This window comes from Dipodomys spectabilis, unplaced genomic scaffold (genome assembly GCF_019054845.1).
Source record: "Dipodomys spectabilis isolate Male_0828 unplaced genomic scaffold, ASM1905484v1 ptg000526l, whole genome shotgun sequence".
In the NCBI taxonomy this organism is placed as follows: domain Eukaryota; kingdom Metazoa; phylum Chordata; class Mammalia; order Rodentia; family Heteromyidae; genus Dipodomys; species Dipodomys spectabilis.
This window is the reverse complement of record NW_024871203.1, coordinates 2,019,008-2,044,773: the sequence shown is the minus strand read 5'-3', so window position 1 is coordinate 2,044,773 and position 25,766 is coordinate 2,019,008. Positions and strand designations below refer to the sequence as shown.

The window sequence follows — 25,766 nt, the reverse complement described above, 5'->3', positions numbered from 1 at the left end:
AAGATTTTCCTGCTTGGGCTGTCTTTGAACCACAATCCATAGATCTCAACCTCCTGAGTTGGATTACTGGTGCAAGCTACTGGCGCCTGACATGAGCATGGATTGGGGCTTGAAGTCAGAGTCTCACACCATTGCTTAGCTTTGTGTGATTATAGCGGTACTAGGATTTGAACTTGGGTCCTTAAGCTTTCTCTTAGCTATTTTCTAAAGGTTGTTGCTCTTCCACTTGAGCCACAGCTCACAGCTTTTTACTGGTTATAAAGATTCATGAGTCCTGCAGTGGCTCACAAATGTAATCCTAGCTACTCAGCAAGCCGAGATCTGAGGATCAGGGTTCAGAGCCAGTCCGGGCAGAAAAGTCTGTGAGAGGCTTATCTCCAATAACCACCAGAAAACCAGAAGTGGAACTGTGGCTCAAAGTGGTAGAGCTCTAGCCTTGAGCAAACAAGTTTGGGGACAGTGCCCCAACCAAGTCCTAAATTCAAGCCCTAGGACTTAAAAAAATATCCCAGATTTGTCTGCCCAAGCTAATTTCAAGCAACAATCGGACCTGAGCCACATGAGTAGCTGTGATAATAAGCATGAGCCACCAGTGCCCAACAGCATCCTCCATTCATGGACAAGAAAACAAGATAAAATACTAATCCTCTACCCAGCTCTCAGGACTACCTCATTACAGACAAGGTGAGACCTCAGGTATGGAGAAGCACTGCTTCTCAAATACACTGGGTGTCCAGAAAAGAGCATACTGAACTAAATTACCCCCACGTTTGCTTCAGATACTGCACAGATCAAAATCATTTCATGACACAGTAATTTCATCTAGAAGCAACTGTGGTTACTAAAGGACACAAATTTCCCCAAATTTTGCGGGAGGTGTTTGGGTTTTGTTTTGTATCTATCCTGGGGCTTGAACTCAGGAGTTGGATGCAGTCCCTGAGCATTTGCTGAAAGCAAGCGCTCTACCACTTGAGCCAAAATTCCACTTCTGGCTTTTTATAGTTAATTGGATATAAGAGTCTCATAGAGAAGTACAAGTTGTCATGTCCAAAACGAACTTTACAATGTTGGTGGGGGGGGGGGTGCTGGGGGGAGGGAGGAAGGAGAAGGATTGGGATTAGGGGGGGAGGGGGGAGGCTGGGAAGGGATGTGAAGGATAAACAAAGGAGGAGGCTGCAATGCTTGGTAAGAAATGTACACATTATCCTGCCCATGTAACTGTAACTCCTCTGTACAGTATGTTCACAAATAAAATTAAATTAAATTAAAAAAAAAAAAAAAAAAAAAAAAAAAAAAAAAGAGTCTCATAGACTTTCCTGCCCAGGCTGGCTTCAGGCTATGATCTTCAGATTTCAGCCTCTTGAGGAGCTGGGACTATAGGCATGAGCAACTGGTGCTGCCAGACTATGTGTTTTAAGACAGGGTCTCATGTAGTTCAAGGTGGCCTTGAACTCTCCACTGTACTACCACTGGGATTACAGATGAGCGTCCCTGCACACATTTTTTGCTCTATTTTTAGATAGGCTCTAGCTTTTGCCTGGAGCTTCCACCAACCTTGTTTATAACTGTGTACCAACATACTTGTTTGCTGAGACAGAACTTGGTTAACGGTTTGTCTGAGCAACCTTTGTAATGGAGCCTTATCCATCTCAGCATAATAAGCCTGAGCAAATGCCCGGCCATGAGTAATAGACACTGGCTTTATATCCCTTAAAATTAAAATTTACATAACGGCTGCCCGTGCCTCATGGTTGCAGTGTTTGCACTCTGAAGGCTGGGATCGGAATATCAAAATCTGAAACCAGCTTGAGGAGAAAAAGTGTGAGGCTCATCTCAATCACAAAAGGTCAGAAGTGGAGTTCTATCTCAAGTGGTAGAGCTCTGACCGTGAGCAAAATGGGACAGTTCTTGAGTTCAAGTGACAGTAACCTCATACACACAAAAATGAACCTATGTGTTGGTCATAAAAATACTACTTTGAGCCCAAGTTACTCAATTCAAAAATTTTAACAACTGTTTGGGGGGCTGGGAAGGTGGCTCAGTGGTCGAGTGCTTGCCTTGCATGAGGCCCTGAGTTTGACTCTTCAGCACCACATAAGCAGAAAAAGCTAGAAATGGCGCTGTGGCTCAAGTGGTAGAGCGCTGGCCTATGAGCTGAAGAGCTGAGGGGCAACACCCAGGCCCAGAGTTCAAGCCCCACGACCGACCAAAAAAAACAGTTTTCACTTTCCTCCCAAATCACAGGCATAAACGCCAGCAAAGAAAGGAGGTGGAGTGCAAGCAGGGAGTGAAGGAAATTCTGGAATGTTAAGACGCCCTGAGTCTGGGGTCAAAAGGGCAACACTACACCGCACAGAACGTGCCCTTGAGCCCGCATCCCGGCTTCCAGTCTCAGTACGTGCGCCGCAGCGGGGCCTTGACCCCGCCTCGACCACCCAGCTCTGACCCTGAGCAAAAGCTAAGAAACAGTTCTTGAGTTCAAACACCCGTAACTTCACACACACACCAAGGAACCTCCGCGTTGCTAATACTCACAAATATTACTGTGAGCCCAAGTTCCTCCATTAGCTTTTATTTTTGCCAGTCCTGGGGCTTGAACTCAAGAGTGTCAACACTGTCCTGAGCCTGGTTTGCTCAAGACTAGCTCTTTACCACTGGAGCCACAGCGCCACTTCCGGCTTTTTCTGCTTCTGGGGTGCTGAGGAATGGAACCCAGGGCCTCATGCATGTGAGGCAAGCACTCTACCACTGAGCCACCTTCCCAGCCTCAACTCAAAATCCACTTTCCTCCACGAGTGCAGGTGTCAATGCTGGGGGGGGGGGGGGGGGAACGGAAGTGAAGAGCGACCAGGAGTGTTGAGGCCACAGTGGGGGGGGGGGGTCACCTGACACCCCAGCGGAAGTGCGTGAGCCTGCTTCCCGCGCTCCTTTTCTGTGGTAGGCAGCGCCCCGGCTGCACCACAGCAGCGCCTCAGCCGGCGCAAGGCCTCCACCGGGCCTCGACCTCCCCCTTGGCAGGGCCTCAGCCTGACCAGCGTCCCCCCCCCCTCAAACGACGGGACTCGACATGGCGCAACGTGATGTGGTGACCCCGTCCCTGGCGGACTTCCAGTGCCAGATCTGCCTGGAGATCCTGGTGGAGCCCGTGACGCTGCCGTGCCGGCACACGCTGTGCAAGCCGTGCTTCCAGGCGTCGGTGGAGAAGGCGAGCTTGAGGTGTCCCTTCTGCCGCGCCTGGATCTCGTCGTGGGCGCGACACCACAGGCGCAGGGGCGCGCTGGTCAACGCGGAGCTGTGGGAGGAGATCCAGACGCACTACCCGCGCGAGTGCCGCGACAGGCTGTCGGGGCACGTCAGCAGCGACGGGGCGGCGGGCGCCGCGGGCGGCAGTCAGCCGGTGCGCGTGATAAGCGCGCCCGGGGAGCTGCGGCGGGAGTACGAGCAGGAGGTGCGCAAGATGGAGGCCGAGCGGCGGGCCAGGCAGGAGGAGGAGAGCCGGGCGAGCCTCGACTACATCCACAAGCTGCTGGCGCGCGAGCGGGAGGAGGAGGACCAGCTGCGGCGGGACATGCGCCAAAAACTGAGGCAGCCCCGCCCTGGGGGAGCCGCTTCCACCTCCCAGGAACATTCTAGAAAAGTGGGGCCCGGGGCCAAGAAACACAAGACCAAAGTAAAAGCCCACGTGGAAAAGCCGCCCAAGGAGGCGCTGCCTCCCTCGCTCGAGCCCAGCCCGCGGCCGCCTCCACCCGGCCCCGAGGGGCAAGCCGCCTCGACACGGGAACCGAACTCGCAGACTCCGCACCTCCATCCCGAGCTGCAAAAACCAAGGCCACAGCCACCTGGGGCAGGGGCTCCCGCAGGCCCCGCGCCATTGCGCCCTCAAGGCCGAGGTCAAGGCGCACCAAATGCCTTGCGCAAACAACTACGTGTCCTGTTGACTAGACTCGAACCCCGGGTTCTCGGCTCTGGCCTAGAGGCCACTGTGCGTCCCGGCAAGGAAGGGAGCGGGCCCGCCAGGCCAGCCAGGGCGCCAAAAGCTGCCAGCGCCACAGCTGAGCGCCAGTGTGACCCGCACTGAGCATGAGGGCGACCCGCGCGCAAGCGCAGTGAGGCCTCCATGCCCAGCAGCCAGCCGGGGAGTGACATCACTCCCCAAACTGCACGAGACCCACAGGTAACCATCACCATCACCACGGTCACGCCAAAGCAGCCAGCTTCAGAACAGAAACAGCAACCACAGCAACAGCGACCCACAGGGACAGCAAGGACCGGACGGGGTGTTCGCCTTACAACTTCAGAAGCAGCTGGATCGCGAAATGAAGTTATTACAAACGGTCAGGGATGAGTACCTGCTGCCAGCCAAGTTCTCTCCTCCCGACGGTGAGAGAATGGTGCTGAGAAAGGCCAAGAGGGCAACCTTTTAAGACGTAAACTGGTAGCATTTGAGAGGCGAACATCATCAACTCTCATGTCAGATCCCGTGGAAGCCTCGATACACAATTAATATCCTAAAAATGTCCCTTTAGGTATCGCTTCCTAGTTCATACAAGAGTATTTGCCAAGTCTTTCAGAGGAACGCAAAGGGACGGATGGCTACTGTGTGCTTTACAACCCACTGGTGAAGCTGTCTGTTCAATTCGAGACAAATCTTTAAACATGCATCCTGAAATGTTTAGAAAATTGCCATGGCCGGTAGATATACTTATCTATTTTGAAGCGGTTGCTGGGGTTTGTTGAGGAGGATGGTTTGGGCGGTTTTGGAGTGTGAATGTGTTGAACCTGAGACTTCAACCCAGGCTCTAAGCTCTGTCTCTGAGCTTTTTGGCTCAAGGCCACTGCCTACTAGTAGAGTCCTTACTCCACTTTCATCATTTTGATGGCAAGAGAGAAGACTGTCATGGAACTTCCAACCCTGGCTACCTACAATCCTGGATTCTTACATCTGAGACTCCTGCGTAGCTAGGACTACAGGCATGAGCCATTGTTGCCAAGCCTTTGTGTGTGTGTGTGGGGGGGGGAGGAGCACCCCACCACACAGAGCTAAATGTAATCGTCTTTAAAGAGCAGTATGAGTCCACAAAAGAATATATGTGTGCTCCTTTCTAATATTAACAGTTGTTTTTGCTGTTCTGTGAGTTGCTGGGTTGAATGAACTAAGTCTGATAGTTGAAATAAATTGAAAAATGTATTGGAGAACTTCTTAAGGGGTCTCCTGCTCCCTAGGTCATGAATTAGTTGTTCATGTCTTAAGTGGACGTGCATGCACCAAGCTGTATGTTAGATGCCCATCGCCACTAATAATATTTTCAAAGCACAATATACTATAGGAGAGTTATGTCACATTATCTTATATTAAGGAACCCAAAACAACCACATTTACTTCATTGTAATATTTATATTGGCAATGACTTCTGTATATAGACAAATATACGGGAACTGGGCTTGATGGTACATGCCTGTAATCCTAGGATTGTAGAATAAGAGGCAAAAGGAGTCGAGTCCCAAGCCAGTCCAGACTACACAGTGAGACCCTGTCTCAAGGGATGAAAGACAGATTAGAGAGATGCATACATAGATAGATGATCCTTAGATGATAGACAGATGATAAAAATGGTAGAAATGATAAGACATAAAATATATTTACAGGATAGATGCATAGATGATAGATTATAGAAATGATAGACATAAAACATACATAGATTAGAAAAAATACATAGATACATAGACACATAGACAGAGAGGCAGACAGACTTTGGTTTTTCCCTGTCTTGCCTGGAAAGTGAAATTAGAAGGCAGTGTCTTATTTTGTGAAACTTAATTGAAAAAAATAAGATAAAAGGTCCTGGATCTAATTGTAGCTTGCATTTGTCAAAGTTTTAGTGTCATTAAGGCTTTTTTGCTTGAATTTTGCCGCTGAAATTGTTCATCATTGTGAACATAATGGCATCAATATCAATACTGAGCAGGTAATTTTGGAGACAATGCTGATGCTACATATTCAGTGGAGCAAAGATCCAAACCCAGAGCTTCTGCATATGCTAGGCAAGCCTTCCTACTCTGATGCCAAGTCAAATTTTGGTTTGCCCTTTCTTGATAAAGGTAATTGTCCTCTCATTAATAACTGGGGAGATATGAAGTCTAAGCACAAACTTATCAAACAAAAAGAACTGTCTTATTTTTCAAATTTCACTTTATGTTTTAGGATTAATATTGCAGTAGTCCTTAAATTAAAAGCTGTCTAATTAAACATTCACGAAGATAAAAACAGCTTATACTGAAGTATATATAGGATTTATTTAACTGGGGAGACTTCCTGACTAAAATTGTTTTATTTATGGAATGCTTCACAAATTTGCGTGTCATCCTTTCGCATTGCCTATGTAATCTTCTCTGTATCATTCCAATTTTTAGTATATGTGCTGCCGAAGAGAGCACTAAAATTGGTTTTAACGTTTTTTTCTTTTTCTGGTTTTTCTTTTTCTTTTTTTTTTTTTGGTGGTGGTCAGGCTTGAGCTCAGGACCTGGATGCTGTCCCTGAACTTTGTCACTCAAAGCTAGTTCTCTATGCCTTTAAGCCACAGCGCCACTTCTGTTGTTCTGGTGGTTAACTGGAGATAACAGTCTCACAGACGTTCCTGCCTGGGCTGGCTTCAAACTGCCATCCTCAGATCTCAGCCTGCTGAGGAGCTAGGATTAGAGGTGTGAGACTGGCACCCAGCAAGATAAATAGACGCCTTTCTGTTAGAAACTATCAAGTTTTATGTTCACTATCAGAATATACTGCTACTTTTTTTCTTATTTTGGTATTAAAGGATGAAAATGTTCATTTTTAGAGAATACAGAAGCTGTACAGAGGTGGAGAATCTGAAATTAAAATCATTAAAAACAACAGAGTTCTCATCTATTCTTTAATGGAAAGGGACAGAATACTAATACTCCAGAAGCCAATTGTACATTATTGTGCTATTTCATCATCTTAAATTGTTTAAAAAATATTAAAAATTAAAGCCACACCCGGATGCTAGTAGCTCACACCTCTAATCCTATCTACTTGGGAGACTGATATGTGGAGAATCAGTCAGTGGTCCAAGAACCCTTTTCCACTAATACTTGGGTGTGGTGGTATGTGCCTATATCATTCTAGCTACATGGGAAGCTGATGTGAGCAGTTCCAGGCCAGCCAAGGCAGAAAATCCGTGAGACATCTCAGTAGAAGGAGCCGGGTGTGGTAGTTTGTACCTGTCATTCCACCTATGGCTGGAAGCCTAAAATAGATACAACATGTTGTAGGTGTGCATCATCCTAGAGCTGGGTGCTGGTGGTTCATGCCTGTAATCCCAATTACTCAGGAGGCAGAGGCAAGATGTTCTAAAATCTGAGGGCTGGCCAGGGAAAGTTAGCTACTTATGACTCAAAACCAAAGAATCAAAAAGGGGGTTCTGGGAGGCATAACCTAAATGTTTACAAGGCCCTCAGTTCAATCCCCAGAACTACAAAAAAGGCAACCAAATGCCCTGACCAGAAACTCTGTATACTGACATCTGCAAAATAAGACAAAAATATGTCTGTATGAAGAGCTGTTCCCCCTCATTTCTTAGCAGATGCAGTGGGGGGGGGGGGAGTCAACACAGGAGGTTCACAATTAATCTAGTTTGGAAGTTATTTATTTAATTGCTCATCCACACCTCAGCCCATCCAGTCACTCTCTTTTCTGCCTTTCTGGTCATCCTACCCACTGATACCTTCTCCTCTATGGAGGATGCTAAAAGCAACACAACTTGCTCAGGCCTTCAGCAGGCATTAGAGGTCATTGCCAATGGAGTGCTGGTGTATAACAGGTAAGGTGTTCCTAGGGCTCCACGAGGTAGTCCTTTTTCACTGGGGCACTCATGGAGAGGAAATGCCGCTGCCCATCTAAATACAACATGGACTCTGAAACACAAGAAAGACAACCCTAGAGACAATGGAAGCACCTTAGATAATCATTCAAACTAGAAACTATTTGGGACCATTGGGGCAGCAATGAACACGAAAACCCAGCAATGGGAACACAAGGCTGGGCTGGGGGCCTTGCGGAGCAAGCAAGCCTGGATTCCCATCCTTTTCCTTCAGCAGGCCTAGTCCTCCACCACCCCTGGTTGCTTGGAGCTGGAGCCTTTCCTGCCACAGCTGGCTGAGCAGAGCAGGGACAGTCAACTGAGGTCACATGACCTCATGAGCCTTCAAGGCTGCAATAGTGCGAAAGCAAATCTAAATTCATGCTCTAAAATGGATGCACTTGCTATAACAATTTAAAAGAGGGTTGGGTATATAGCTCAGTCATAGAGTGTATGTCTACGTATGCATGAGGCACTGGGTCCCATCATGCATACTACAAAAAAAATGTCTTCTTTACATTAGGGAGAAGCAATAACCACTGCTTACCTCCGTATGTTCTGGGGAAAACCAAGGGCACCTCATTTTGTGATATGAATGTAAAGTGAAAGACGTTGGTGGTCATGTGTTCTTTATTGTGAAGAGAGGCCACTTCACTATGCACTCGGACTTGAATATAATTGTTCTGAGTAAAGCAGACCTAATCGATTGCAGTAAGGAAGGGAAAAAGAGCTATAAGTCAAAATAGTGGCTTTAGAACGCAAGCAGCTCTCTTCTAAGCCCAAAAGATAAGCAAATGCCATTTCTCAGCACACACTCACCTGAGAGGAAAGAAAGAGCAGCGAGCCCACTTCCACAGGTTTCTGGAACATGATGTCATCTACTGTCACCACAAATGGTCTAGAACCTCTGTTGGAGAAGGAAAAATTTTAAGTGATGCAAAATTCGGATAATTTCAAACTTTTCTCCCTAACAAACAGCTTAAGCAAAAGTAAATGACACCCCCCCCCCAAAAAAAAAAAAGAAATTAGCGAAGGAAGAAATGACAGGGTGCCAAGGGCCCACGCATGTAATCCTTCCTAGATACCCAGGCGGCTGAGATCTGAGGATCCTGGCTCAAAGCCAGCCTGAGCAGATAAATCCAAGAGATCGTTAGCTCCACTTAGTCAGTAAAAAGCTGGAAGTAGAGGTGTGGCTTTAGTCGGTAGTGTCAGCCTTGAGCAGAAAAGCTAATAGTGTTCAAGGCCCTGAGTTCAAGCCCCAGGACACGAGAGGGGGAGAGGGAGAGAGAGAGGAGAGAGGGAGAGAGACAGGGGGGAGAAAGGAGAGAGGAGAGAGAGAGAGGGGAGGGGAGGGAGGGAGGGAGGGAGGGAAGATCACATCAGGAGCTGGGAATGTGGCTTAGTGGTAGAGTGCTTGCCTAGCATGCATGAAGCCCTGGGTTCCATTCCTCAGTACCACATACACAGAAAAAGCCAGAAGTGGCGCTGCGGCTCAAGTGGTAGAGTGCTAGTCTTGAGCAGAAGAAGCTCAAAGACAGGGCCCAGGCCCTGAGTTCAAGCCCCGGGACTGGCAAAAATCAAAGCATCACATCAGTGACAATGTAAGCAATGCTGCTGTGACCACAGAAGGCCCCGAGTCACGCTCTCCCCCCTTTATATATAGTATCAGCGATTGCTCTCAGTAGGGTTTTCTGAAGGAGGGGGTGCACTGGGCTTTAGACTCAGAGCCTTGTGCATTCTAGGCAAGTGTGCTATTACTTTATCCGCATATCAGCCCCCCCGTCTTTTTTCACTTCAGTTACTCTGGATAGAGTCTTGTACTTTCTGCCTGGTGCCAGTCTTAGACTGTGATCCTTCTCTGTCTTCCAGCAACTGGGACCACGGCATGTGCAACATGCCCACTTGTAGGTTGCACTGTTGGGGGAGGTGGGCCACACTAACTTTATGCCTGGGCTGGCCTTGGAATCATATCATCCAATCTCTACTCCCAAGTATCTGGGATTATAGGTATGTGCCACCATGCTAAGACCTCAGTAGGTCTTTCGTGTACTACCTTATAAAGTCAGGGCAACAGTAGTCAAGAATGAAAGTCAAGCCCAACTTGTATGAGTATATCACTTACTTAAAAAATAATATGTTCCTAGAGTGGGGATGTAGCTCAGAGGTAGAGGGCTACCTAAAACGCATAAGGCCCCTAGATGGATAAGTGAATGGATTAGATGGATGGGATGGATGAAACGAAGATATAGACACAGAAATCCATAGATACACAGATAACATTATTTCTAAACACAACCAAGCACAAAGCTGGCTCCAAATATCAGTGGAATGATATAAATTGCTTCTTAGAAATTAGTACTGCCTTAAATCTCACTCACCCAAAGCTACAAGCAGTAGCCCATGCTAGCTCATATGCTTTCCTCATAATAAAACCACCAAAGATCCGATTGAAAATGTTCCGCTCCTACAGATATAAAAAGTATTAATATATACCAACTTACAACTGCTACGGAATACAAAATAAAGGAATTAATGATACCATAGAAAAAAGGTTAGTTGGTGCAGTGCATCAAGACAAATATGAATATGAGCTGGCCTATTCAAAAAATTCCCCACCAATTCCTAATTACCTGAGGGTGACAAATGTCCAAGCTCTTCAATTTTGTATCCTCCATCCACACTGCATTAGGGGGCAAAATGCGACTCTGAAAGCTTATAGTCCTGTACAGTGGAGGTGAATTAAACGCTGTTAACAGTATATTTTCTGCGTTGAGAAGGAAAACATTTGCAAACGACTCCCAATATACTCAGGCAGGTGGGCATGCCAATCCTCTTCCAACTGTCCATCCTCACCATCCTCACTTACTTGGGATCCAGCGTGCTGAGAAACATGTCGTGTATGGTATTCCGCTCATCAGCGTCAGGAGCCATTTTCAGTAAAGAAATGGAGCTCATGGAGATCCTTCTCCCCTTGTTCACTGGCCCATGAGAGAATGAGAAATGAGGATCCCGAAAGCCACAAGCCACAAGCCCCCTACAGGGCCTGACCTGCAGTGCTTTACAACCTACACAACTCAGTATTTCTGAATTTTAACACCCACTGCTACTTAGTTATAGATCTAAGAGAAGGCTGCAGAAGCCACATTAAATTTCAAATTCAAGACTGATGGTAGCTCAGTCCAGAAGCCTGGCAAGCTCCAGACCCTGAGTTCAAGCCTTTCTCCACTGAGTTTCTTTTTTCAGGTATAAATTATTCAGTTTAGTGTGTGAACACTGGCTTTTATCCTGATCTAAGAGCCCTGACCAACAGCCTAACCATTCCGATTCATTTCCCATTTCACTAAAAACAAGAAAACAGCCCAGTGCCTGTGGCTCACTCCTGTACTTTCGCTACTCAGGAGGCTGAGATTTAAGGATTAAGGTTCGAATCCAGTCCCAGCAGAAAAGTCTGTGAAACTTTTGTTGTTGTTGTTGGTTGTGGGGCCTGAACTCTGGGCCTGGGCGCTGTCCCTAACCTCTTCAGCTCAAGGCTAGCGCTCTACCACTTGAGCCACAGTGCCACTTAAGGCTTTGTCCGCTTATATGGTGCTGATGAATCGAACCCAGGGCCTCACGCATGCAAGGCAAGCACTCTACCACTGAGCTACCTTCCCAGCCCATAATCTGTGAAACTCTTATCTCCAATTAACTACAAAAAAAAAAAAGAAGTGGATTTGTGGCTCAAGTGGTAAGGCACTAGCCTTGAGCTAGTCTAGTGCTAGTGCTTAACGACACAACCTAGGCCTAAATCCAAGCCTCAGGATTAGCACACACCTATGCACACACACATACTCAAAAGATAAAACAAGCTGTGTGCTGGTGGGTCTTGTAAACTTAGCTACTCAGGAGGCTGAGATCTGAGGATCAATGATCTAAGACAGCCCAGGCAGCAAAGTCGTAGAGACCCTTTTCTACAACTAGCCACCAAAAAACTAGAACCGGAAGTATGGCTGGTTTTTTTTTTTCTTCTCAATTTCGAGAAAGAAAACTGAGGGAAGGCCCAAAACCTTAGTTCTAGCCTCAGTATTGGTACAAAAAAAGAGAGAGAGAAACTACTTCATTTAATGAATGCTGTCTGATCAATGAAGTCATTCAAAATATATACTCCAAGGTTCTAAAAATACAGTATTTTTTAATTTCAATAAATTCTTAGCATAAGACACTTGACATAAAGTCTACATAAAATCTTAAATGATCTCTTCTACAGTATAAATATATGCCTGGTCAATTTAATTAATATAAACAAGTTAATATACATTCTCCTTGTTTAAAGATCTCTTCCTCTTCTGGGTTATCAAGGATGAGTGGATTCACAAATGCTGGTCTAAAAAAAAAAAAAGAAAAGAAAAAGAAAACAATTCAGCTTAAGACATATCATCTAAACCCGGCGTGATGAGACACAAATGTCATCGCAGCAATAGGGACACTAAGGCAGCCAGAGCCCGAGCTCAGGCTTGCCAGGGCTACACATTGAGTTCAAGGTCACCCTCAACTATACAGTGACCTTCTTCATCAAAAAATGCTATTTGAAAGCAAGTGCCGGTGGCTCACACCTGTAATCCTAGTACTCAAGAGGCTGAGATCTGAGGATCATAGTTCAAAGTGAGCTCAGGCAGGAAAGTCTGTGAGACTCTTATTTCCAATTAACCACCAGAAAATTGAAGTGGTGCTGTGGCTCCAAGAGGTAGAGTGTAAGCCTTGAGCAGAAAGAGTTCAGGGACAGCACCCAGGCCCTGAGTTCAAGCCCCATGACCAAGAACAAAGAATGCTAACTACCTACTAGTTTTTTGGTGGGGGGGGGTTGTTTTTGCAGTCATGGAGCTTGAAGTCAGGGCCTCACAGGGACTCTTCTGTCCAGACTGCCTTTGAACCATGATCCTCAGATCTCAGCGTCCTGAGTAGCTAGGATTGTAGGCGTGAGCCACTGGCACCCTGCTGCCCACCAGTTTTGCTATTTATTTTAGGTAAAGCTAACTGATTACATATGAACACTGAAATAATTAAGGAAGCCTTCTTGTTATAGAACACTAGAAAGTGCACATTATAAAAAGGATCCTGGCATTTGCCCAATATTTTAACTTGATTCTCATTGTAGGAAACAGTCAGATATGGGCTATGGAACATTTTGAAGGAGTCTCAAAAATGTCAGTGTCTGAGGAGGCTGAGATCTGAGGATGTTGGTTCAAAGACACCCTGGTCAGGAAAGTTTGTAAACTCTTATCTCCCATTAAGTACCAAAATGCTAGCTCTGAGCAGAAAATGCTCAGAGTACATACAGTACCTAGGCCTTGAGTTCAAGCACCAAGACAAACATACAAAACTATATCAATGTTGCTGGGCACAGTGCTTCAAACCTACTTGGAGGCAGAGATCAAGTGATCCCAATATAAGGCAGGCCTGAGCATAAAAGTTCCACAAAGAAGCTGGGCGCTGGTGGCTCACACCTGTAATCTTAGCTACTCAGGAGGCTGAGATCTGAGGATCGCAATTCAAAGCCAGCCCGGGCAGGAAAGACCGTGAGACTCCTATCTCCAATAAACCACCAGAAAACCAGAAGTGGCGCTGTAGCTCAAGTGGTAGAGTGCTTGCCTTGAGCTGAAGAGCTGAGGGACAGCGCCCAGGCCCAGAGTTCAAGCCCCATGACCGACAAAAAAAAAAAAAAAAAAAAAGTTCCACAAAGACTCTGCATTAACCAATGCCTGGGTGCAGTGGTACATACCTGCCATTCCAAGACAGCCTGGGTATAAACGGAGAAGCTATCTTGAAAATTACCAATGCAAAAAGGGACTGCGAGTGGCTTCAGTGGTAGGGGACTTGGTTAGCAAGCACAGTTCCTGACTTCAAACTGCAATACCACCAAAAGTAAATGCCAATGTCTTAAAAGACAGAAAATGGTCCAGGCATCGGTGACTAACATCTATAATCCTCTGGGACTCATGGTGCAAACCCAGCCTGAGCAGACAAATCCAAGAAATTCCATTTCCAATTATGTAGCAAAAAACTGGAAGTAGAGGTGTGACTCAAATGTTAGAGCACCAGCCTTAAACCAAAAAATTAGAACCAAAGGCCCTGAGTTCAGTCCCCATTACCAGCCCCGGAAAAAGAAAATGGTTGGGGCCTTCCCTACATCAACACAGTAATCAGATGCAATATATGATTATTCATCAGATCCTAAATCTAGAGAAAACGGTATAAAGGATATTTTAGGAATAAGTTGAGAAATCTGAATATGGATGATATAATAGATCATGGCTTTACCATTAAGTTTCTTTTTCCTTTTTTTTTTTTTTTTGCCAGTCCTAGGGCTTGAACTCAGGGCCTGGGAACTGTCCCTGAGCTTTATTGCTCAAAGCTAATGCTCCACCACTTTGAGCCACAGCTTCATTTCCAGTTTTTAGGTGGTTAATTGGAGATGGGTCCTACAGACTTTCTTGCCTGGGCTGTCTTCAAACCGCGATCCCCAGATCTCAGCCTCCTGAGTAGCTAGAATTATGGGGATAAGCCACCAGTGCCTAGCTACATTTCTTAGATATAATATAAGGACATGAAGGTTATATAGGAGAGTTGTCTATTCTCAGGAGATACAGGCTAAACCACTGACAGGTAAAACCATCCCAGATTTCCATTCAGAAAATTCAAAAAAAAACAACAAAAAAACATAGCAAGCACAGGAACCAGTGGCTCACGCCTGTAATCCTAGCTACTCAGGAGGCTGAGATCTGAGGATCATGGTTCAAAGCCAGCCTAGGCAGGAGAAGTCTGAGAGATTCTTATCTCCAATTAACCAGCAAAAAGCCTGAAATGGAGTTGTGGCTCAAGTGACAGAGCACCAACCTTGAATGAAAAGTGCCTAGGCCTGACTTCAAGCCCATATTTACAGAATGCCAAAGAGTAAGGCAAATGTGGTTTCCTGCTAACTGTGAACTTAGGTGCAGGCCATATAGGAGTTTGTTGCATTCTTCCTACTCTCCAAAATAAAAACTTAGGAAAACAGCTAGTTTCTTTCCTGTGATAGAATCCACTAACTTATAGAAGCACAAGTGGGTAGGAAAGGATTAAAATAGAGTTTAGAAAGTTAGAAGGCATTCTCTGAGAACAACTTGAAGCAATGCCATCAGTGTTTGAAAAGCAGCTTGTTGGCTGGGAATGTGGCTTAGTGGTAGAGTGCTTACCTAGTATGGATGAAGCCCTGGATTTGATTCCTCAGTACCACATACACAGAGAAAGTCGGAAGTGGCACTGTAGCTCAACTGGTAGAGTGCTAGCCTTGAGCAAAAGCCCAGGGACAATGTTCAGGCCCTGAGTTCAAGCCCCAAGACTGACAAAAAGAAAAAAGGAAGAAAGAAAAGCAGCTTCTAGGAGCAGCAGGAATAGCTGGGCATTAGTCCTTCCTCAGATCCAAATTAGTCAAGGTATTTTCCTCCTGTTCTTTTTGAAACTGGGGGCAGGAACAGTACTGGCCTCATGCTTGCTAAGCATGCACTCTACTGCTGAACCACACTGCCAATCATTATTTGCTCTGGTTACTTTTGAGATAGAATGGCAATTCCTTCCCTGTGCCTTCATTTGGATCATGACCAATCTAGTTTCGGCTTCCATCAGGCCCAACTTCTTCCCAGGCATTTCTTTCCCAGGCTGGAACCACAACCCTGCTGACATTAACCTCACACATGGCTAGGATGACAGGCATCTGTCATCCTACTGTGCTGGCTGGTGCTGGCTTAAATGTTTCTTTTTTCTTCCTGTGAGATAGGGTCTCATTAGGTAACCCAGACTGGTCTCAAGCTGGAAATGCTCTTGCCTAAGCCTCCTTAGTGCCACACCATGTGTGACATTAGGGAACTGAAGATTTTTACATAAAAAAATTCCTCGTTGATGATTCCTAAATCAAGCTTCTAGGACACATAAGACTTTCCATGGGCTGCCAGACTGTCCCACACAAAGAACAATCGAGTAACATCCCTTCCTACACCAAGTACACACTTTTCTCAGGTTGGATGCCTTTGGGCATAAATGTTGCTGGAACCAAGAATGTATTGCTTGAGTGCTCGCTTTAGCAGCACAGATACTAAAATTGGTTTGACGATTAGCACAGCCCCTGAGCAAGGATGACACACCAATTTGTGAAGTGGTCCATATTTTTTTTGAGAAAAGTGAAGGGAAGGGGGAGTTGGGAGGGAGGGGTAGGAATGTTTAAAGAGGCAACACTGACCAAAATGCATTGTTTTCATAAGCTGCTTTTGTTGAATGGCAACTCTTTTGTACAACTACTTGAATTTTTTTTAAACAATAATAGCTACTCTGGAGGCTGAGATCTGAGGATCACTGTTCAAAGCCAGCCCGGGCAGGAAAGTCCATGAGACTCTTATCTCCAATAAACCACTAGAAAACCAGAAATGGCCCTGTGGCTCAAGGGGTAGAGCACTTGCCTTGAGCTGAAGAGCTGAGGGATAACGTCCAAGCCCAGGGTTCAAACCCCATGAGTGACAAAAATAATAATTCACTGTTTGAATAGGTACATGGATCATAGCATCACCACAGAGACAAAATGTGCGCCCTGAAATGCACCTGATACAGCATGAGGAACACAGTGACCCTGTGCCGATCAGCCCTGTGCTTAATCAAACCCACACAGGGCTGGAGATCCAACTTCCATCAGCATTTATTCACTATTAGGGAGAGTGGGCCATCCAAGAACAAAAGGCAAAGCCAGCTGCCAGTGGCTCATACCTACAACCTACCTACTGCGGAGGCTGAGATCTGAGGGTTGAAGCTCAAAGCCAACCCAGGCAAGAAAGTCTATGAAAAAGAAGAAAAAAGGAAAAGAAAGAAGGGAGGAGGAGGAGGAGGGGATGAGGGGGGAGGAGAGGGGAGGAGAGGGGAAGAGGGGGTAGTAGAGGGAAGGAGGGGGAAGGAGGTGGTGATAGAGCTGTGGTTCAAGTGGTAGAGCAGTAGCCTTGAACAAAAGAGCTCAGGGACAGTGCCCAGGGCTTAAGTTCAAGCTCCGGTACTGGCACATTAAAAAGAGAGAGAGAGAAAGAAAGAAAAAGTACCATGAGTAAGTTGGAACAATGCAACCTTAAACAAGTTGGTGATACGAAGTCTAAGACAGTAGTGGGGACACACAATGATGCTGGATTACAACACATTAGACAGATTGTACGGCTCTGTGAACACATGAACAACACTAAGATTGTACTCTTTCACACTGTACACTTTCAATGACTCAACTGTGTGACATACAAATGGTGCCTTTACTAAAACTGTTACAGAAAAAAATGAAGTGGAACCATGGCTCAAGTGCTAGAGCACCAGTTTTGAGCAACGAAGCCAAGCAAGAGCATGAGGTCCTGAATTCAAGTCCCAGTACCCCCCCACACACATACACAGAAGACATAAAATCAAGCATAATTTGTATACTTGAAGCTAGATGCCTGTAGCTCACTGCTGTAATCATAGCTACCTAAGAGGTCCAGATCAGGAAGATCGAGTTAGAGGCCAGCCAGGCTGAAAAGTTCACACAAGATAACTTTTTTTTTTGTCAGTCATGGGGCTTGAACTCTAGGCCTGGGCACTGTCCCTGAGCTCTTCAGCTCAAGGCTCGTGCTCTACCACTTGAGCCACAGGGCCATTTCCGGTTTTCTGAGTGGTTGATTGGAGATAAGTCTCATGGACTTTCCTGCCCGGGCTGACTTTGAACCTCGGATCTCACACCCTCTTACAGGCATTGAGCCACAGGTGCTCAGCACAAGATACCATCTTAATCACTAGCTGAATGCAGAAGAATTGACGCTCCAGGACAGGCCAGACCAAAAATTCTGCATGACTCCATCTCAGTAAAAGAAACTTGGTGTGGTAACATGTTCCTGTCATCCAGCTATGATGGGAAGCCTACAATAGGTTGCATTGTGGTCCAAAAGCATACTTGGGCAAGAAGCAAAATTCTATCTCAAAAATAGGGCTGGGAAGGTGGCTCAGTGGTAGAGTGCTTGCCTCGCATGCATGAAGCTGTGGGTTCAATTCTTCAGCACCACATAAGCAGAAAAAAGCTGGAAGTGGTGCTGTGGCTCAAGTTGTAGGGTGCTAGCCTTGAGCTGAAGAGCTGAGGGACCGCACCCAGGCTTAGGACAGTGTTCAACCCCCACGACCGACAGAAAAAAAAAAAAAAAAGGCAGAGCAGCTAAGCGCCAGTGGTTCATGCCTATAATCCTGGCTACACAAGGGGCTGAGATCTGATGACTGCAGTTCATAGGCAGCCCAGGACAAATACAGGAGACTCATCTCCAATTAAAACTGCAAAAATCTGGTAGAGCTGCAGGCTCAAGTTGCAAAGTGCCAGTTATAAACAATAAAGGGAAAAATGAATACTAGGCCCTGAGTTCAAGCCTCAGAACTGACACACGAAAGCCTCAGAACTGATACACACATACATGCATACACGCATGCGTGCACGCACACACACGCACACATGCAGAAATACAATCAAGTGCAGTAAAATGGATAGAACTAGAGGGGCATTACACTAAGTGAAATAAGCCAAACACAGAAATAGAGCTTCCATATATGATTTTTTTTAAGTTGACCTGAGCCAGGCACCGGTGGCTCATGCTTGTAATCCTAGCTACCCAGGAGGCTGAGATCTGAGGATTACAGTTCAAAGCCAGCCTGGGCAGGAAAGTCCGTGACACTCTTATCTCCAATAAACCACTCAGAAAACCAGAAGTGGTGCTGTGGCTCAAGCGGTAGAGCACTAGCCTTGACTGAAGATCTCAGGGACAGCGCCCAGGCCCAGAGTTCAAGCCTCAGGAACAACAACAACCAATAAAGTTGACCTGAAGGTAAAATGGTTATTACTAGAGGCTGCCAATGTGTTGATGGATTTGATGCATGCTGCTGTGTAACTGTGTGGAAACACTACAATGAACCCCATTAATATGAATGTGCTAACACATAAATGAAAAAGCTCCTTTTTAAAAGGTTGTCTACATTATGTGGAAGTAAAATATTGTACCTGAGATTTGTTTTAAAATATTATACAGCAAGGCGCCAGTGGCTCACGCCTGTAATCCTAGCTACTCAGGAGGTTGAGATCTGAGGAATGCGGTTCAAAGCCAGCCCAGGCTAGAAAGACCGTGAGACTATTTTTTTGGTCTGTCATGGGGCCTGAACTCTAGGCCTGGGCACTGTCCCTCAGCTCTTCAGCTCAAGGCTAGTGCTCTACCACTAAAGCCACAACGCCACTTCTGCTTTTTCTGCTCATGTGGTGCTGAGGAATTGAACCCAGGGCTTCATGCATACAAGGCAAGTGCTCTACCACTGAGCCACCTTCCCAGCCCCATGGTTTGTGTGGGTGTGTGTCTGTGTCCATGTCTGAGTTGGTCGTAGGGCTTGAACTCTGGGACTGGGCACTGTCCCTGAGCTCTTCAGCTCAAGGCAATAGCTCTCTGTGAGACTCTTATCTCCAAAAAAACACCAGAAAACTGGAAGTGGCGCTATAGCTCAAGGGGTAGAGCTCTCGCCTTGAGCTGAAGAACTGAGGGACAGCACCCCCATGACGGACAAAAAATATCATACATTTTCTTTTTGAGGGAAAGCAGTACTGGTGGATTGAACTCAGAGCTTCATACTTTTTGTTTATAGCAGGCACTCTACCACTTGAGCCATACCTCCCATTCTAGCTTTTTGCTGGTTAACTTGAGATAAGAATCTCCTGGATTTGTCTGCCTCGGCTGGCTTCCAACTGCAATCCTCAGATTTTAGCCTGAGTAGCCATAATTATAGGTGTGAGTTACCAGTGTTTGATTTATGTGTTTTTGTTGAAGAAAAACAGATAAATTTACAAAAAAAAAATTGCAATTAAAGCTACTGACGTCCAAGAAATGGGTATATGGAAATTCACTGTAGTCTTTTCTTTGAAATTCTTGAAAATAAAGAATTATGAAAAATAAAATCAGCAGTTACCCTTTATTTTCACAATCACGAGCCACCATTACAAACGTTGCATCCAAAACAGGACAAAATGCACCATCTTGCAACTAAAAAATAAAGGAAAGAAAACAGAGCTATAAGAACTGCATTCTTGTGGAATACCTATTACACCTCTGAGAGCATGCTTGCTTTGAGAGAGCATGAAAATGGGAAGAAAAAGCGCAGTGCATTCATTCACCGCCATTCACACCGGGTCTGCCTTAAGCCAGGAGAGCATAAAGATTAGAGAATGGCAAGATACCATGGAGCCTTTCAGCCCTCAAAAGAGAAAGGCTGCTCACAACCCAATCACAACACCGTGTGAAAAGAAGTAGGAGGGGCTATAGGACCCACAGGCTCTCCAGAAGCCTCAGCTCTGAACTTACCCCCATCACATGGAATCTGAGCTTCCTCAGGGCCCCTGATGGACATGCACCAGGTGGACCTCCCACCACAATCACAGAATCTAACACTGTCAGATGGTGCGCATGCCCACTGTAAGCCCACAGCCATGCCACTTTGCCCAACACAGGAGCTCCCAAGAAAGGGTGGTCCAGTGATGAGTCTATGGATTAAGTTAAATATTGGCTTTGGAGGTTCTGGGGTGTTTACCTCTAGAAGCCTGTACTTCCAGGAGAGGCATATCATAAAAATAAAATAGTGAGCCAGGTACCTTAAGTGTATGCCTACAATCCGAGCTACTCAGGAGGCTGAGATCTGAGGATCCTGGTTCAAGGCCAGCCCAGGCAGGAAAGTCCATGAGACTCTTATCTCCAAAATAACCACCAGAAAACTGGAAGTGGCGCTGTGGCTCAAGTGGTAGAGCACTAGCCTTGAGCTGAAGAGCTGAGGGACAGCGCCCAGGCCCAGAGTTCAGGCCCCATAACTAACCAAAAAAAAAAAAAAAGGCGCAAAGCCATGTGCAAGCCTCAGTTGAGGCACACATGTGCATGCACATACATACATGCGCACACACACACAGAGACAAGGTAAGGAAGAAGCTATTTATAACCTAAAAATGTGTTCGGTTCCCTCCCCAGCAGATGATACCAGCCTCCACACTACTCCATGTTCAGGCCCTTTCTGCTTTCCCCCCACCTTTGTTGTTGGTGGTGGTGGTGGTCATGGGGCTTGAACTCTGGGCCTGAGCACTGTCCCTCAGCTCTTTAGCTCAAGGCTAGCACTCTACCAGTTGAGATACAGCGCCACTTCCGGTTCTCTGGTGGTTTATTGGAGATAAGAGTTTCACGGACTTTCCTGCCCAGACTGGTTTTTGAACAGCGATCCTCAGATCTCAGCCTCCTGAGTAGCTAGGATTACAGGCGTGAGCCACTGGCGCCAGGCATGCCTTCCCCTTTGACTCCCTAATTACAGCTTCCACTAGCACCTCATCGCTTCTAGCACCTGGGCTGCCAGTCTCCAAAACAGTGCAAGATTGCTTGCATGCTGTTTGCCTTCACACCTCCTCGTTCCTGCTAGCTGGGGCTAGTGAGAGTGGCTGGGAGGTGCAGGCTGTAGAACGGCTCTCAGCCATGCCTCTCTGCCTGGCGCCTTTTCACTGGGCACTTCCAGACACACTACTTCCCCCCTCTACTCCATGCCTGGTCCCCAGGCCCAGTTCATCAGAGCTCACCAAGCCTACCCTTCCCGGTGCTTCGCCATGGGAGACAGGTAGAATCTCTCCATGTGGGAGGCATCCAGGTATGTGTAGAGGTAGGTGGGGCCCTACAGGCGGAATCAGAAAGCTAAACATCTCAGAATGTAGAGGAGAAGCCTTCAGAACAGAATTTTCCTGTACAAAGGGCCAAGTGTTCTTGGCCAACAAATGATGGTAATAATAAAACTATTTTTTATGGGCTGGTTCTGAGGCTTGAACTCAGGGCCTCAATCTTGCTTAGTTTTTTTTTTCTTTTTTCCTCTCAAGGCTGGTGCTCTACCACTTAAGCCACAGCTCTACTTCTCACCATTTGGTGATTAACTGGAAATAAAGAGTCTCCCAGGGCCAGGCGCCGGTGGCTCATGCCTGTCATCCTAGCTACTCAGGAGGCTGAGAATCTGAGGATCACAGTTCAAAGCCAGCCTGGGCAGGAAAGTCCATGAGACTTTTATCTCCCAATTAACCACCAGAAAACCGGAAGTGGCACTGTGGCTCAAGTGTTAGAACACTCGTCTTGAGCTGAAGAGCTAAAGGACAGCGCCCAGGCCCACGACCAACAAAAAAAAAAAAGAGAGAGAGAGAAAGAAGAGAGTCTCACAGACTTTCCTGCCCAGACTAGCTTTGAACTGCAACGCTCAGATCTCAGCCTCCTAAGCAACTAAGATTACAAGTGTGAGTCATAGACACCTGGCTTATTACAACCACTGATTTGTAAAGCTATCTTGCTCTGTATGGTGGGTGATCTTCTTGTGGTCAGACTACTTGTCTTCACTCACCACAAAGACTGGCAGACAACATACACCTCAGCACAGACTAGGTACTCAGTAAATTGCCAAATGAATGGGTGCCAGAAATGGGCTAGGTAACTTAAATTTGGATCCTGGTATTAAGGAGTATATTGGCTAGTGGGAGAGAAATGATGTGCTTGTAACCTGTTCTGTGGGAAGGGGTCCAGCATGAAGCATAGTAAGAATGTACAAAGCACAGAGCCAGGGCACAGGGAAACTCAGGCAGAAGAAAAAGCATAAGCAACAAGACTCATTCACTCATTACTTAAATTGTGCCTTGTTTTTATTATTTTTCTGTATATTGTAGGGCTTGAACTCAGAGCCTGGGCACCGTCCCTGAGCTCTTTTTGCTCAGGCTAGCACTCTACTACTTTGAGCCACAGTGCTACTTCTGGTTTTCTGGTGGTTAATTGGAGATATAAGTCTCATGGACTTTCCTGCTTCGTTGGCTTTGAACAGCAATCCTCAGACCCTCCTGAGTAGCTAGGCATAAGCAATCAGTACCTGGCTTAAATTATGCTTTATTGTAATGCACTTGCTAAAACCAAGCACTGGGAATGCAAACATATATAACTCACTCCCTATTCTTAGGCTACTCAGCAACCAGAGGTGAATATTAAGAAGATACCTAAGCCGGGCGCCGGTGGCTCATGCCTGTAATCCTAGCTACTCAGGAGGCTGAGATCTGAGGATCACGGTTCAAAGCCAGACCGGCAGAAATGTCCGTGAGACTCTTATCTCCAATAAACCACCAGAAAACCAGAGTGGCGCTGTGGCTCAAGCGGTAGAGCGCTTGCCTTGAGCTGAAGAGCTGAGGGACAGCGCCCAAGCCCAGAGTTCAAGCTCCATGACTGACCAAAAAAAAAAAAAAGATACCTAAATGGCAAGGAGGGGGTATAGCTGGAAAAGCAGATTACAGCTAGTTTATAGAGCTAGTTTATGGCACTCCCTCATCAAAGGGTTTAGCCTTCATCCATAGATGATGGTAATGGAAGGTTTTTGAGAAGGAAAGTGATGGGATTCAAGATCAGCTTGGAAGCTAGTAGCTCACGCCTGTAATCCTAGCTTCTCAGGAGGCTTAGACCTGTGGATAGAGGTTCAAAGCCAGCCTGAAGACAACCCTGACAGACTCTTAGCCCTAAATAATGGGCAAAAAGCCAAAAGCAGAGCTGTGGCTCAAGTAGTGGGATGCTAGCCTTGGGCAAAAAAAACTAAGGGACAGAGCTCAAGCCCTGAGTTCCAGCCCCAGCAGTAGCATGCGCGCATGCGCGCACACACGTATGTATGTATGTACATACATACATATACACACACACACACACACACCCCCACACACACACACACGCACGGGAATTCTAACTTCAGACCTACAAGAGTTACTTTCTTTGAAAATAGGGTCACTACAGACATAGTTAAGGTAAGGTTATGCTAGAATAAGTTAGGCCCCTCATCCAATATGATTAGTGTCCTAATAAGAGAAGAGACATATTGAGAGGAGACAGCATTTTGATGACAGAGACAGAGAACCACCAGAATCAAAGAAAAGGCAAAGAAAGATCTCTCCTATAGGTCGCAAAGCAAGCATGGCCCCACTGACATCTTCATTTTGGACTTACAGTTTCTAAACCGTGAGACAATAAATTTTAAGGAGGAGTTGTTTTGTTTGATGACACTAAGGTTTGAACTCAGGGCCTTATACCTGCTAGACAGGCACTCTACTACTTGAGCCATGCCCCTAGTCTTTTTTTTTTTTGCTTTATTTCTCAGGTAAGGTCTCATATTTTGGCCTGGGCCACAGCTAAAATTCCAGTTTAATTGCCACCATGGCCTAGCCTGCTTGTTGAGATAAGGACTTTACTTTTTGCCCAGCCTGGCCTCAAAACTCAATCCTCCCAACCGCCACCTGCTTAGTGCCTAGAATTAGAGGTGTATCTACTAAAATACCCAGCAATCTCTGGGATTTGTATATATGTGTGCCAGTTCTGGGGCTTGAACTCTGAGCCTAGGCACTGTCCCTGAGCTCTTTGTACAGAAGACTAGCCCTGTATACCGCTTGAGCCACAGCTCCACTTCCAACTTTTTGGTGGCTAACTGGAAATAAGAGTCTCACAGACTTTCCTGCCTGGGCTGGCTTCAAACTGCAATCCACAGATCTTTGCCCCCTAAGTAGATTACAGGTGTAAGCCCCCTGTGCCTGGCAATTTCTGGGATTTTTTTAAGCCACCAGTTTGTAGTACTTTGTGGTACAGCAGCCCTAGGAAAAATAATATAGTGATCAAATATATTCACATCTAACATAACTCAGACTTGTGAAATCCTCCTTGGTTAAAAACAGAAACACGCACTTTGACTTGACATTATATCAGATTACAAAGTAATAAATATTAAATATAAACATCAAAGAATGTATCCATCTTTGTCCAAGAGGAAGATATTAACCCACCATGTGTATCTCGTGGACTGTCAGTAGTTTATCTAGCTCTTATGAGCTACACACCAGCATATAGATAGATACTTTCTCTGCCTCTGAGATTAGCTGCTTGTATTTAAACAGGGGGCAACCCTCAGTTGTATACAGACCTGGAACATTTTCATCTTCACTTCCATGGACGTCTTCCCAACCCAGCTCACATGGCCACTGAACTTAATGTCCTGCTCTGGGCTTAAGCTCTGCTTACACATATCTGAAAAACAGAAAGTGAACTGGCATGTAAACCCTACTGACATTTTTTCTGTACTATAAACAAATCACTGGAAAAATTGGCAAATCCTAGTAAATTTATTTCTGGTCTTCAAAACTAATTTTAGGACACATCAAATAATTTTGTGTGACTTTTGAAAACTGGACACAATGTAAAGAATATAAAAAGTAAAAAACTGGAATCTTGCAAAACCCTTATACCTAATTCTATAAATAACTTGTTATCATGTATTCAAAATATTTTCATATTTATATATGTATATTCAAGTTCCCCCAAAGAATACTTCCTCTTATCTCAAAACTATCTTCAAATTATTAAAAGTTATAAGCATGCTTAGAAATCAATACTGCTTACCAATTTTGTCAACCAGGGCTGTGACTATGGATATAGGAGACATCTTAACAGAATGATTTTTGGTGTGCATGTAGGAAATAAGAACTGTAGGAAAAACAGGAGAATATCAAGTAAGATAAAACACTAACATCTTTCTCCCTGAAATCCAGAAAAAGTGTTATTACTAAACAAAGTCTTACCATGTGTTGAAAACTAATATTCTACTAATTACCTTAGCACCAGGATTACATGTGTCTACCACCAAGCCTGGCATCAAAGATTCTATAAAGCTGAAGAGATCTGGAGATACTCCAGTATGCCCCCTCAATTTCAGAATCAGTGAGGAAACCAAAGCCCAAGACCACCAAGTGGCTTGCTACCATTCAAGAAACATAATGCACAG

General features: G+C 45.6%; 1 protein-coding gene, 1 non-coding gene and 1 pseudogene across 3 annotated transcripts in view; 1 reads left to right on the top strand and 2 right to left on the bottom strand.

Moving 5' to 3' along the window:
• Nucleotides 1–6,328: 6,328 nt before the first annotated feature.
• On the bottom strand, nt 6,329–6,435 carry LOC122099650. The gene has a single exon (XR_006145976.1). It is a non-coding gene; the product is annotated as a U6 spliceosomal RNA (small nuclear RNA).
• A 1,211-nt stretch (nt 6,436–7,646) lies between these two features.
• Acot9 (acyl-CoA thioesterase 9) overlaps nt 7,647–25,766 on the bottom strand; it is a 33,776-nt gene continuing 15,656 nt past the window's right edge. For both annotated transcript variants that reach the window (XM_042670201.1, XM_042670200.1), the window contains 10 exons: nt 25,385–25,468; nt 24,909–25,012; nt 19,878–19,951; nt 12,173–12,240; nt 10,744–10,855; nt 10,508–10,598; nt 10,256–10,341; nt 8,697–8,784; nt 8,425–8,575; nt 7,647–7,932 (listed from right to left, as the gene is read on the bottom strand). In XM_042670201.1, the coding sequence (XP_042526135.1) occupies nt 7,850–7,932; nt 8,425–8,575; nt 8,697–8,784; nt 10,256–10,341; nt 10,508–10,598; nt 10,744–10,855; nt 12,173–12,240; nt 19,878–19,951; nt 24,909–25,012; nt 25,385–25,468 (941 nt within the window). In that variant the 3' untranslated portion in view covers nt 7,647–7,849. The remainder of the gene's footprint in view (nt 7,933–8,424; nt 8,576–8,696; nt 8,785–10,255; nt 10,342–10,507; nt 10,599–10,743; nt 10,856–12,172; nt 12,241–19,877; nt 19,952–24,908; nt 25,013–25,384; nt 25,469–25,766) is intronic.
• LOC122099651 lies at nt 15,961–16,059 on the top strand (annotated as a pseudogene).